The 14,768-nt window shown below is 43.2% G+C and overlaps 2 protein-coding genes across 2 annotated transcripts in view; both read right to left on the bottom strand.

Annotated features, from left to right (window-relative positions):
• The window catches only part of LOC145424160 (protein NLRC3-like), a 66,376-nt gene extending 56,230 nt beyond the window's left edge, over positions 1-10,146 (bottom strand). Inside the window, exon 1 of the mRNA XM_080297136.1 lies at positions 10,043-10,146. The gene's annotated coding sequence lies outside the window, so the exon portion shown is untranslated. The remainder of the gene's footprint in view (positions 1-10,042) is intronic.
• The window catches only part of LOC145422861 (protein NLRC3-like), a 35,332-nt gene that overhangs the window by 10,644 nt on the left and 9,920 nt on the right, over positions 1-14,768 (bottom strand). Inside the window, exons 5-6 of the mRNA XM_080294744.1 lie at positions 2,678-4,502; positions 2,009-2,182 (exon numbers count right to left, since the gene is read on the bottom strand). Of these exons, the coding sequence (XP_080150870.1) occupies positions 2,009-2,182; positions 2,678-4,502 (1,999 nt within the window). The remainder of the gene's footprint in view (positions 1-2,008; positions 2,183-2,677; positions 4,503-14,768) is intronic.

Genomic DNA, 14,768 nt, shown 5'->3' with positions numbered 1-14,768 from the left:
CTTATTCCAGCATCACTGACTTCATGGTTCCAGTTTCCATCACTAAGGACTACATGTAGTGATCCTGCTGTTAGCCATGTTAGCATGTTAGCTCCAACAGGTGGTCAGTGTGAGAGCGGTGATATCAGTGACATCTAAACAAGGAAGGAAGAGACTGTTGAAGGCAGCGAGCTGTGACTGCTGTGAACAGTGTTCTCACACTATTTTCTCCCTGTGTCAACATACATGAGGCTGCTTCAGCTGCAACACACCACAAACACCTTTATACAACTAAATATACTCAGAGCGCACTGCTGTGGTTGCTGTGGTAACCATCCATATATCCAGCTGTTTGGGGCCGAGTCTGCTTCCTCATCCTAGGGAAAAACCCTCAAAGTTTCATGTGTTTTTGACTTGAAGCTTTTTGTGATTTGGTTTTATTTGTTGTTCTACACACACAATAATGAAGAGCACATGTTTATAGTGACACATTCAGACCAATGACAACAGTCCATTCACACTGACCTCCTTCCAGCAACTTTTAGGACAGCCAATAGCAATTTTCCTTACTGAGGAGTTGGCAACATTGCCAGGAGCAGTGGGTGAATGGCAGCATCACCATGAAGGATTAGAATAAAAATACATCATCATCCACAAAGAAAACCAGTCTGAGTGTCTGATGCTCTCGTTATAAAACCGCAGTCGCAGCTTGTGGCTACATTTAGCTGGTTTGCTAGTTAGCTGGTCTGCTAGTTAGCTGGTTTGCTAGTTAGCTGATTTGTTCGTTAGCATGGAGCTAACCTAACTCACTAGAACATTTGATGCTAAACTGTCTAAACTGTGTGAACAGCTTTCATTGCTGCTCTGTGTTACTCTCCAGCCTCTCTTTAACTCAGTCCTCTCAGTTTTTTCCTCGTTACAAACTAGAAAACCTTCTTTTTCAGCTTTTCCACACCCGAGCTGTGGCTAAGGTGCTACCAGCATGCAGGCTCGGTCTGTGTCACTCAATAGTTACACTCCTCACCCAGACTAACACCACTCCACAAATTCACCACTAGGAGGCGCTAAAAGACCACATACAGTGAGATCATCACTAAATGTCTGCTGTGTCTGACGTAGGGTTGCTGATATTCCATGGCAGCAGGGCTGGGACTTTATTCTGATGGACACATCATGTGGCCAATCACATTAAGAGACAGCCTGGGATCATGCCACTATTTAAAGAAAGGGATGGGGGCAAACGTTCAGAAGAAAGCAAGCTTAGTGGTACAGGCCTGGTACACACCGACACAGGTTTAAATTCAAGCGTGTCAGGAAAAAGTGAAAGCATAAAATGAGCAGCATCTGGCTGAATTTCAGTGATATTGGAGACGGCAAAGCTGAGTGCAGAATTTATAAATTAGAAGCTGGATAAAGTGATACCCATTTTCCATTGTGAAGGACAAAAGGTTTCAAACTTGTCCAGGCCTTAAGGTCATGTCCGTTCTCTTCTTAGTGGTAGTAAATGTATAAAATTAAGACTAATGAAAACGCTGAATTAAAATTGCTTCCTTTAAAAACACCAAGCTTACAGTTCAGTTTTGAATACTACATATATAAACTGTATATAACAAAGTGCCTTTGAATGGCAAGGATGCAGAAATGTCTGTATGTAGCACAGAGCCAGTGCTCACGGTCTGAATGAGTGTCACAGACCTGAATGTGCATTTAAAGAAATTTATAATTAAATTTCTAATTATGATCTTCAGCACCCAACACCATGACTATGTACATATTGTCGGGTGTAAGAATATTTGTGTTGTGTTCTGTGGATTCAACTCTGCAAACTCATCAGTAATTTCATCAGCAAGTTTCTACTTAGACAGCAATAAAACAGAAAGCAGTTCCCAGGAACTACTTCTTGTTTTAGAATCTTTCAACATAAGAGTACTTTGCACATCAGAACACCCCCATATCTCCTCTTATTAAAGGATTACCTTATTATTAATTTGCTAATTCTGCCAGTTGATTACAAAATGCTTGATCTCACCTGAGAGTTTCCAGTTTGCAGTGTGGACTCTTCAGTCCTTCAGACAGAAACTTCACGCCTAAATCCTGCAGGTTATTGTTACTTAGGTCAAGCTCTCTCAGATTAGAGGACTGAGAGCTGAGACCTGAGGACAGAGCTTCACAACTTCTCTCTGACAGGTTACAGAGACTCAGTCTGAAAAATAACAGAAAAACAATTTTAAAAAAACTTACTTTTGATCAAGTGTAATGAGATTACATAACATTTAGCAATATTCCATTCTCTTTTTGTCAAGAAAGTAACGAGCAACATGTGGAAACAATCAGAGAGAGAACAGAGAACAGAGCAGTAAAAGAACAGTGGATAGTTCAATAGGCTTTTGGTATCAACAAAACGTGCCAAATTTCTTTATTTTGTCATCGTTTAAGAAGAGTTCATGATTAAAACTCAGATAACAACTCAAGGCCAGGTCTGGGTGTAACTTTGATGACAGTTACACCCAGAAAAATTTCAGAAATGCCGACAGGTATTCAGTATTGAACAAAATGAGTACTGATTATCACTTAACAGTTGTATACACTTTTCAGACACCAGCACTCATAACTGTGGTTTTGGGGGTTATTTTGTTAGTGGTTTTAGTTGATCACACCTGCTTTTTGTCAACAAGCATATGAATACAAATGTACTTACAGAGCTTTGTTGGAGGCTTTGACCACTGGCAGCAGCCTCAGAAGAGCCTCCTCTGAAGCAGAGTATTTCTTCAGGTCAAACACATCCAGATCTTCTTCTGATGACAGTAAGATGAAGACCAGAGCTGACCACTGAGCAGGAGACAGTTCATCTGTGGAGAGACTTCCTGATCTCAGGGACTGTTGGATCTCCTCCACTAGAGAACGATCATTCAGTTCATTCAGACAGTGGAACAGATTGATGCTTTTCTCTGCAGACAGATTCTCACTGAGCTTCTCCTTGATGTACTGGACTGTTTCCTGATTGGTCTGTGAGCTACTTCCTGTCTGTGTCAGCAGACCTCGTAGGAGAGTCTGATTGGTCTGCAGTGAAAGACCCAGGAGGAAGCGGAGGAACAAGTCCAGGTGTCCATTTGGACTCTGTAAGGCCTTATCCACAGCACTGTGGTGGAAGTGTTTCTCTACAGATTTTACTTCTTTTTCAGGTTTTTGTTTCCAAAACAATATAGACCATATGGACTTTGTTTGTTGTTGTTCCAGCAGACTGAGTCCAGAGTTGATGAAGGTCCGATGGACATGAAGAGCAGCCAGAAACTCCTGAACACTCAGATGGATGAAGCAGAACACCTTGTCCTGGTACAGTCCTCTCTCCTCTTTAAAGATCTGTGTGAACACTCCTGAGTACACTGAGGCTGCTCTGATATCGATGCCACACTCTGTCAGGTCTGATTCATAGAAGATCAGGTTTCCTTTCTGCAGCTGATCAAAAGCCAGTTTTCCCAGAGACTCCATCATCTTCCTGCTCTCTGGACTCCAGTGTGGATCTGTCTCAGCTCCTCCATCATACTTGACCTTCTTCACTTTGTCCTGAACCACCAGGAAGTGGATGTACATCTCAGTCAGGGTCTTGGGCAGCTGTCCTCCCTCTCTGGTTTCCAGCACATCCTCCAGAACTGTAGCAGTGATCCAGCAGAAGACTGGGATGTGGCACATGATGTGGAGGCTTCGTGATGTCTTGATGTGGGAGATGATCCTGCTGGCCTGCTCCTCATCTCTGAATCTCTTCCTGAAGTACTCCTCCTTCTGTGGGTCAGTGAACCCTCTGACCTCTGTCACCATGCCAACACAGTCAGGAGGGATCTGATTGGCTGCTGCAGGTCGTGTGGTTATCCAGAGGCGAGCAGAGGGAAGCAGTTTCCCCCTGATGAGGTTTATCAGCAGCACATCCACTGAGGTGGACTTTCTAGGGTCAGTTAGGATTGTAGTTTTGTGGAAGTCCAGAGGAAGTCGACACTCATCCAGACCATCAAAGATGAACACAACCTGGAAGTCTTCAAAGCTGCAGATTCCTGCTTCTTTGGTTTCAGTAAAGAAGTGATGAACAAGTCCCACCAAGCTGAACTTTTCCTCTTTCAGCACATTCAGCTCTCTGAAAGTGAATGGAAATATGAACTGGATGTGCTGGTTGGCTTTGTCTTCAGCCCAGTCCAGGCTGTATTTCTGTGTTAAGACTGTTTTCCCAATGCCAGCCACTCCCTTTGTCAGCACTGTTCTGATTGGTTCATCTCTGCCAGGTGAGGCTTTAAAGATGTCTTCTTGTCTGATTGTTGTTTCTGGTCTGTCTGGTTTCCTGGATGCTGTTTCAATCTGTCTGACCTCATGTTCATCATTGACCTCTGCAGTCCCTCCCTCTGTGATGTAGAGCTCTGTGTAGATCTGATTCAGGAGGGTTGGGTTTCCTGCTTTAGCGATGCCCTCAAACACACACTGGAACTTCTTCTTCAGCTTAGACTTAAGGTTACGATGACAAACAGCAGCTGGAAGTTCTGAACAATAATAATAATAAAAATACAACTTTAACAATCATATTTTACAAAATGCTGATGACAATTTCTGACCCACTGAGAAATGACTGAACACACTGGTGTCACAAGTCTCTCATTTATCCAGCAGCTTAAATCTTTAGATAAATCCTCTTACGTCTCTGCAGACGGTCAGCCAGCTCCTCCTGCTTCATTCTCCTCAGGAAGTCCACTGTGATCTTCACAAATGCCTCTCTGCTGTTTCTCCTCTGCTCATCATCCTCCCTCTGAAACTCCAAGCACTGGGGCTTATTTGGATTCAGAGCCTTCTGGATCTTCTTCAGCTCGTTCTTCACAAAAGTGATGATGTTGTCCTCCAGCAGCTGGAACAGAATATTTATGAATGACCCACCACTCTGAACCTCAGTATCCACAACGTCCACTTCTTTACGATCAAGGGGCATATCATCCACGACCTCTTCACCAATTATAGGTTTGACTTTATCTGATTAACTGAGACTTTGTCCACAACTCCATGATCCCAAAACGTTGATGCTGTTCATATGAATGCAGCGATTTCAGTGGGAGAAACATTTCACTGGTGTTCAGAGCTGAACTACCAACAGGTTGATGATCAAAGCCAGAAACTTGGAGATGTTTCAGGTGACTGAGTTGATCGTACAGACAACTGGTCTTAAAGGTTCACTCTGTTTACACATACAGATCAGTATTTAAGGTTTGACTCTCATCATCCACTGGGGCACAAACTGGGCGTCATCAGGACGCTACAACACAGAACAAACACCATCCCCACAGACACAGCAGCCAGCGAAGCAGAAGAACTTCACATCAAGAAGGTCCTGAGTAAATGTGAACGCTGGTTTGAGGGCGGAGTCAAGGAGGCCATTTATGTGAAAAGGAAAGATCATCTCTGAATGGAGGAGGGGCCTAAGGGTACAACTGTCACCATCTTACATGCTGTGATTACAGCCATTCCCCAGCTCTCTGTGAACTGGACTCATGGCCATTGATCAACAACCATTGATCAATGGTCCTGACAATATGCGTACCAATGATCAATGAACTGACCTCCCAGCCCATTGTTCCTTCAGTGGGCTGGTTTCAGTCATACAAATGTCCTGTTTATGAGATTGAAACCTGCAGTCAGCTGAGACTGAAGAAGTCACCTGATGATGATGAAACGTTTCTCCCACTGAAAACATCCAGATGAACAGAATCAAGCTTTTTGGGATTTACGTACCTGGATGATTGAGCATCAAGACACAACTCTGTGACTTTTCTCAGATGAATAAATCCTCTCCTCCAGCTTTGTTTACATCTACCAGCCCTGTGGCGCTGCCCAGGGAAATAATCTATGTGAGAGGTGGAAAGTCATACAGGTGTCTGCTCCTGCCTTCAGTTATTTTATCTACTGTGTGTCAACTGGCTGAACCTCCTCCAACTGTCTACTGTCTCCCTAAACTCAACAATGACTTAGTGATCTATCCATTCTCTGACCAAAGACATCCTGCTGCAGGAGGTTAACATAGCAGCCAATGATGATCCCACTCACTGTGAACAACACATTTGGACCTGATTTGCTGCTCTGGTTTACACGTGAACTTCCACTGCTGCTGTCACCAACTTGAGAGGCTCTACAGAAAAACTGGACTTGTCCATAAAAATCATAAACTACATTACAAGGACAGCATTGCTCAATCAACTCTAATTACTACTGACATGTTATCTCTTCTAACTAAGGTACAGACACTCAAACTTGCTGCTTTCAGTGAGAAGTCAAATGTCTGAATATGAGCTGGAAGCTGCTGAGAGTCCTCCTCCTTCCCGTGGGGTTTACTTTCTCTACTACTTTCACTATAAACACGCCCCTTTCATGCACCTGCAGAGGGCCACCAGCAGATGGAGCTGTCTTAAACAAATCCACTTGGATAGTTAGCTGTAGATGACTTTATCAGTATGATTGTAGGACTTTGAGTTATTCTTTAGATTTATTTAAACTCTTATATTGTGCACAAGCGTTGAGCGACCCATAATTTCTCTGTACTTTTCATAAGAGCAGCCAGACTTTCAGCTAGTTTTTGTTTTTTTAAGAGCTCAAAGTTATTGAAGAAACAGTTATTCAGCTTCATTCCCACTGATCTCGACTACAAACTGTTTCACTTTGGTTTCTGTTTAAAGCCTCGATGTTTAAAACGTTTCCCTGTGATCACATTTGCACCGTCTGATTTCAAAGTTTGTTTCTTTTGGTCATTTAGTCCACAGAGTCCTTGGTGTTCTGAAAGGGACCTATAAATAAATGCATTATTATTAATATTAAAGTAGTTGTTGTACATGTACAGACCATAAATATGGAGTCCAGCTGTGTTTGATGCTGCTGGGCAGACTGACCACCGGGAACCTCTGAGCTCTGCTGCTCCACTCTGTGGAGGAACCATGAAGGATTAGATCAACACAGGATAAAGATCCAGGAGTTTCTGCTCAAATAACTTCATCTGAATCAAGTCTGTCAAGTTTTAAACTCTCAGATTGTGAACATATCAGTAATTTTCAGTCTGTTTTCATGGACGTCCTTTCAGTGGTGATGTCAGGGATGATTTTGAAGAAGCTCATCAAACTGAACCATCAGCAGATCACTGCTCCAAAACCAGAACATGATCCGAGTCTCCCTCCACCACCAGAACACCAGCTTTACTAACGTGGTAGATCAGTGTAGTACAGATCAATAACTGATGAGTCATTTGATCAAAATCACTGAGTGCTTCACGTCTGACCCTCTGATGCTTCTGTAGACATTTTGCATATTTAATGAATGTCTGACAGTTTTACATTCATTCTATGAACACAGTGGAAATGTTGTGTTATAGTCTCCATGTTGTTTCCAGCATCATAAATTCTTCAGTTCAGAAAATTAGATTCTTTCTTCACAGCTGAAAAACAACAACATTTATTCTCTATTGAAATCTGCATCGTCCACTCCAAAGGTCACAATCTGAAGGTAACATCTGGTTTTGTTCCCTGTGGTTAACTCTGAGCATCAGTATGGTGGGATTTATCCACTACATCCACACCACTGTGGTTCAGTGTTGTCCTGATGGAGTAACAGCAGCCAGTATGATCCAGGCTTTAGCTGCTGGGTCTCTGTGTGACCTCTCAGACTGTTTAACAGATCAGACACAAAGAGAATCAGAGCAGCTCTGTTCTTTAAAGACAAACATGAACCCACTCAGGTCACACTTTCCCCACAGATATGAGCATCACTGTCCTCAAACAGCAAATGACCAAGTCGAACATTTGGATCTTTTCTCTTTCATTGTTTTCTTTTTAATGAATCTTTGTAACAATCTGAGGATGTTTCAGGTCATATTTATCCAGGAAACACAAACATGTAAAGGAGTCATCACAGCTCTCTGACCTCGTTGCTCCAGGTTCACCACTGAAGTTTGGATTGCTATCTTTGGACCGGTCACTCCTCACAGACGGACAGCTGGAGCCTGCAGACTGTGACCTCTGACCTCTGCAGACACAAACATGATTGAAGCAGCTGTGATCACACAGACTGCAGATAATGCAGCTGTTTCCTGTCAGTAACATCCTCTTAGATTAGAGTTCAGCTTTTTACAGGAAAACTGGACAAAACTGATTTTTGTTACAAACTCATTTTCATTTCCTCTCAGCTCACAAACACAGTCAGACAATCAACCAGAGTCAACACTGATTATAATGTCAGTGCAGAATTATTTCTGTTACTCAGTGAGTTCAGCTCTCTGACCTCGTTGCTCCAGGTTCAGCACTGAAGTTTGGAGGTCGACCTTTGGACCAGTCACTCCTCACAGACGGACAGCTGGACCCTGCAGACTCTGCTCTGTCCTCCTCTTCCTCCATCATCATCTTCAGTCAGTCTGAGAGGTAAACCACAAACACTCAGTGAGTTCACATTAACAGGAGGAACTGACCTCTGACCTGTCATGTGACCATGAAACCAGGTCAATATGTCTGTAGGTTCAGTCATCCAGGTCATGTGATCTAAGGAGCTTGGAGAGAAAAGAGACGTCTTTAAGTTTCTGGAAGACGTTTCATCTGAGAAGCTTCTTCAGCTCTAAAACCAAACGGTGGAGAGTCCCAGATATTTAAACCTGAGAGGGAAAGAAAGCATGTCGCTGACCCACCACTGATGTTATTTCAAGGAGGAAACTGAGAGCCTTTGCACCAGGAGCACAAACATCAGCTCCAGCAATGATCCACTGATGTGTTTTTATTCCATGTATGAATGTTGTTATTGACAGAGATGACGTTTGTGTGTCAGTGATGCAGTGACTGTTGTTGTTACCTGTACAGGCTGGTTAGACTCTATGAAACAGATCATACAGATCTCTGCATGTTAGAAGAGACTATTAAAGGTCATGAATGAGACAAAGGCAGGGAGGCGTCCTTTACAGCTAAACAGCAGAGTGAGAGAACAGCCAGCACCTCTACATTTATCACATTATACAGCACATGTATGATACTGACAGGGATGAGAAGAATTTAGTGATTCTGATCCCATCATTGATATTACTTATTGATTCTCAGTAGCTCTGCTCTGACAGTCACCACCATCACTGAGCAGCATATCAAAGACATTTGTGCACATTAACTGCATGTTGTGGCTCAAATGTTTGTGCATGTTGGAGGCATTTCCTCTTTGTTGTGATCAGTGTTGGTCATTACTCAAAACAGTCATTATTACACATATTACACAGAACACTTTGATTAAAAGTAATGGAGTACGTTACTTCATTACTCCTCATAACATTACTTTGATGTTAAAATGAACCAATGAGCATGTAACAACATAAAGCTGAGGTACAGCCCCACACACCAACACAGATCCTGATGAGGTCACGTGATGTTTCTCTGAGTGTTTATGAACACAAATCAAAGATGAAACAGCACAAAGACACTTCAAAGTGATTCTACTGTAGAAACATGAACAGGTAGAAACCTGCAGCCTGACTGCTCATCACTTTGTTACCTGTTCAAGTTCAGCAGCAGCAGCTCACTTTATCACGGTGCTGGTCTGGGGTCAGTGTTTACTCAGCTTTACGTCACTCTGGGTTCTTGGTTAGCTTAGCGTTAGCATGCTGTGTGCTAGCTCAGCGTCAGAGCTCTGCAGGTGTCTCGTGTGTAAATATTAATCACAGTGACAGTAAAGGAGGTAAAGGGCTGTGACGTCATCACGTACGCTGCGTCCTCTGTGGGCTCTGAGTGAACTCAAAGTACAAACTACAAGTACACAAACACGAACGTAGCTCAGAGTGGCGGACACACTCGGCCTCGTTGGTCCAGCTGTGAGTCCGTTACCGTGAACTATGGAGCGGCAGATTTGTGCTGAACTAAGCTGCACACAGCTGATGTTAGCCAGGAAACATTACACACTGACTTTAATGGAGAGACCGGAAATACAAACACACACAGTTTGTTGTGTGAAGAAATCAAACACGAGCTGAACAAACAGTAAAGTTCCTAAAGACAAACTGTTAAAGGAGGAAACAAAGCAAACTTACAGTTTCTTCACACACCAACAACAAGCTCCACTCCACACCTGGACACTAAACACGGACACACAGGTGAGCTGCTTCCTGGAAGGAGGCGGGACTCCACCTGAAACTCAGCACAGGTGGGAGGGGCTCAGCTCTGTGTGTGCTGATGTGTTAACTTTAAAAATATGCCGTCTGACTGCTCAGACTGAGTCAGAGTAAAGTTCACATGCTGACGTGTGGAGACATGAAACCTTGTTGTAGCTGCAGGTGTGAACACACTGATCCCAGATCAGCTCTGCTGTATTTGTAACATGAACATTTCTGCTGCAAAGCTTCAAATGTTCAGCATGTTTCTCTGTTTCCAGTCTATAGATCCAGTCACACTTTCTACCTTCACCTGTGCAGTAAAGACTGAGAGCAGAGCTGAAAGCAAGCGTCCAATCAGTGAGCAGCATCAACACCTGAGCTTCATTCAGACTCTGTTATTGAAGATGTTGTTGGTACAAAGTTCATCTGCTGCTCACATGAATCCATGAAAGATTTATTTCACTGATGTTTCTTCAAAGCTCATTTCAACCTGTTGAAGTCATGAATGAAAGTGCAGACTGAGAGTGGGTCACATGATGTTTGAGGTGTGTCATGTGACATGTTCAGTATTGTCACACATGTCTAGATTGTCCCTGATATCATAACTGCTCAAACACTGATGATTATATTTGAAGAATTATTCCTGATGGCAGCAAAGTTTGAATGGAGCTCTCTGTCTGTGCTGATTTGTCGCCCTCTGGAGGTCAAAGCACAAACTGCATGATGTCACTGTAACCACCACAGTGACAGGAAGTGTTTTTATGACTGAAACACTGAAATGATGCTAACGGCTGTCGTTAGGCTCACTGACAGCAGTGCTGATGTGTTCATGTCAAACACTGGCTCAGGTCAGACTCCTTCATCCTTCTCCAGCGTGAGGCCGCCCTCAGACCCACAGGAGCTCTGACCTTTGACCTCCTGACCCTAACCATTTTAGTCTTGTTGCATCTTTAAATGCAAATCCTGTGAAATGGTCAGGGGCGGCTCTAGAGAAATTTTCTTAGGGTGGCAAAATCAAAGCCTTTTCCCCCCAAACACATATGCAGGTGGTTACATATGGTTAAAATGATTCAAATGCAGTAAGTATGCACGTTTTTCATATAAATATAGTCTATAACTTAATTATTGTCTGTACCCACATGATTACACACTTTAGTTACATGAAACATGTGAGTTTTGATGTTATGTACTGTACAGCCTGTATATTAAATACATATGTAGCCCAATAAGTATAAACTCCAGAAAGCTACACAACATGGGGCGCTTCATTTACAAACACAAGTCTAACTTAAGTTTCACTGTTTTTGTTAGAAAACAGTCACATTGTTGCAGCTTAAATGACACAAAATGTCAGAAATCTGCACTGTCATGAACAAACATGTAAACCTCATTTTTCATGATTTGTTGGATTCACCCTCTGAGGTCTGAAACACAACCGGACATTTGTGACTCCTTTGAGTTTACGTTTGTATTTCACCCTCAGATTGTTTCATTTTATTTTTTCCTCCTCTTGCTTTGTTTGGTATCTTTTCAGCTCAACTGAATTTAGTTGTTTTTTCACTGACATACTGCATTAGTATTACTATTACTATTAATGTAACTATTACTGATCTGAAATCACACAAAGAACCTAAAATCCTAGCAGTATTTTTTACTGTAAAAAAAACAACAGACGTGTTGGGTAAATGTTTATAACTTGAAATGCAAATATAAATTGTACATTTTGTAAACAGATACAACTATTTATCTAAAAATGCAGCCAATACACCTGCTGTTTTTTCATTTTCTACAACCATTTAAAATAGCACTCACCTTCCTTCATTTCCACAGTGTAACATCCACCCACCTGTGTAACATCCGAAATTCCCATGGTGTTGTTCAAAATGTGCTCTGGCACAATCATAAGCATCGCTTGCTACTGAAAACAAGAAGAAAGCCGTCCTGCTATGGGCTGAACCATTTGTTAATGTGGAGGGGGGGACACTATGGAATATATCCAGTTCTAGCATTTATATTCACTGCTGACTGTAACTACGCTCAAACTGTTAAACTTATTTTAATAAACAACACTGTCATATGCAAAACTGGGGTGGCACTTGGGGTGGCAAGGGATCATTTTAGGGTGGCACTTGCCACCCCATGCCACCCTTCTAGATCCGCCCCTGCTGATGAAGCCAACAGGTTCGCTTCATTTGCAAAAAGCAGATATGAGTTTCTGAGGCCACAGTCTTCTGTGGCAGAAGGGGAATCAGGGGAAGCCCTGGAGGAGTCCACCACCCACCAGAAACAGGTCTGAGCTCTCACTGCAGTTGTAAAGGGGCTACACAGCCCACATGAGGCTGAGGGATGCAGCCTTCTGTCAGACTGTCACTAACACAGAGAAACACCCGTGTACACTCATACTCATGGGCACATACACCAATCAACCTAACCCCACTAACTGCTCGTCTTTGGACTGTGGGAGCCAGAGAACCCAGAGAGGACCCAGACATGGGGAGAGCATGCAAACAGCTTAGATGTTGGATTTGAACCTAGAACCTTCTTGCTGTCAGGAAACAGTGCCAACCACTTTTCCACTGTGCTGCCTGTTTGACTCTGATACACCCATTTTTGAGCTCTTAAAAACAGCCCTCCACACAACAGAGACAAACCATAAAGGACTTTGTGGCTTGTAGCAACCGAAGAAAGTTTAAGGTGCAAAATCAATAGGTTGAAAGGAAAGTAATAAAGGAAACATGTAATTATAACAGTAATATTGGCTGTGTATCACGTGTGGCATGTCATTGTGGGGCTGGCCTCTGTTGGGATTGAGAATATGTGATGGCGGGGGCAGGGTTGGTTACTGGGGTTTATCCTGATCTCCTGTTTAGTGGAACTGTGCTCCTTTGAATCCACAGCACTAACCTGGCACACACACATAAAATGCATCATTGCTACAGAGCACAGCAGGACTCATTATGAGTGGTGGGGCAGGCTGGATGGTGTTGAGGAGTCGTATCGCAGTGACATTGGCTCCCCTGCTTCACTCTCTCCTGCCCCACTAATGCAACTCACTAATCCCTCTGTCCCCTTTAGGTGGGGCTCACGCTGACAAGATAAAATAAGCTGCACGACTGGTGGGTGGGGGCTGTGCTGTCAGCCCCCCTGGGTCTGCTCCTCTGTGATCCTCAGTGGGCCAGTATGCCTCTCCTGGTAGCTCCATGGGGGATGGTGTGGTGGGTTGGTGGGTGCCATGGCGACTATGTGCGGACTTCACATTTTTGTCTGCTGTGACAGCTCCTTGATCTGGGCGGGGCCAGTGGGGTGTGGGTAGGTCCTTTGTGGGGCTTTGGACGTTGCCTGAATATTGTCAGGCAGCTGGGTGCTGTGCCTCGACCCTTTCTTCCTTTGCATTTGTGGTTTGGTGCCATAAATGCACAACATAGAAGAGCCACCTCGACGGGACAACACTCAGCGGTTCATCTGTCTCTCTTCCACAGCATGTCTTTATCCTGTCTTCCTTCTCTCACCTCAACCAATCACAGCAGATGGCCCCGCCCCTCCCTGAGCCTGGTTCTGCCGGAGGTTTCTTCCTGTTAAAAGGGAGTTTTTTCTTCCCACTGTCACCAAAGTGCTGCTCATAGGGGGTCATATTGTTGGGTTTTTCTCTGTATGTATTATTGTACGAGCTACCTTACAGTATAAAGCACCTTGAGACGACTGCTGTTGTGATTTGGTGCTGTGTAAATAAAACTGAATTGAATTAAGAAACAACTCTTAGATTCCTCACATGATTCTCCTGTATTCCTACGGGACGCCAAGGTAATATAACATGGAAGTGTGTCGCAGTGCCTGGTGGCCACATGTTACCCATAAACTGTCAACCTGACCGTACTGTAGCTACGTCCAAAGACTAGTTAAAGATTAAAGCTTTTTGGGGGGTTAAATCTGACATAAATAAAGAAAGAATAACATTAAAGTCGATTCTTTTGATCACTGTAGTTCTACTTTGAGGATATGACGTGTAAAAACCCTCAGTTGTGGCTGGTGGATCTCACATTCCTGGTCTTTGTAATTCCAGTTCAATGAAGCCTCATTTTCACCTTTTTCCAGGTAAATTTTCCCAACTGTTCTAATGTCCATGCTGTGGCATTGTCCCATCATTTGTATTTCCTGTTAATGGATTTTTAATATGGTCTGGGAAATTACTATATATGAGTAACTTCCTGTTGTATTGCAGCTTAAGGCCATTGTCACTGAAATAAAGCCCAAGTTGTAATAGTTTGCATCCAGAACGAGGAAAACGAAGAAACCCAAACACTGCTCAGTGGATGAGTCCGTCCTGGAATAAATACCAGGACAAAACTAAAAAGAAGAGCTTGTTTCCTCGAAGCAACAACAGAAAGCTCTTTGTCTCTACAGATGTTTCTGGGAAACACGTTAACAATATTTAAACATTTGTTCTTAATAAACGTTTTTACTTAATGATGCTTTATGATATTTCTATCTGACCTAATGCAGCAGCGTATCCACATGAACTCTGCAGTGTTTCTACCCAGAGGCCACCGTGGTCCTTCTTTACTAATGCTGAGGGTTTTCTCCCAGCCGTGATAGCCTTTGACAGGTAAACTGAGTCATTCCAGCCCAGTGCAAAAATAACCTCCCTGTCTGCTCTTAACTTCAC

Source organism: Astatotilapia calliptera, chromosome 3 (genome assembly GCF_964374335.1).
Source record: "Astatotilapia calliptera chromosome 3, fAstCal68.1, whole genome shotgun sequence".
NCBI lineage: Eukaryota > Metazoa > Chordata > Actinopteri > Cichliformes > Cichlidae > Astatotilapia > Astatotilapia calliptera.
The sequence above is the reverse complement of the archived record's forward strand: the minus strand, read 5'-3'. Positions and strand labels throughout refer to the sequence as shown.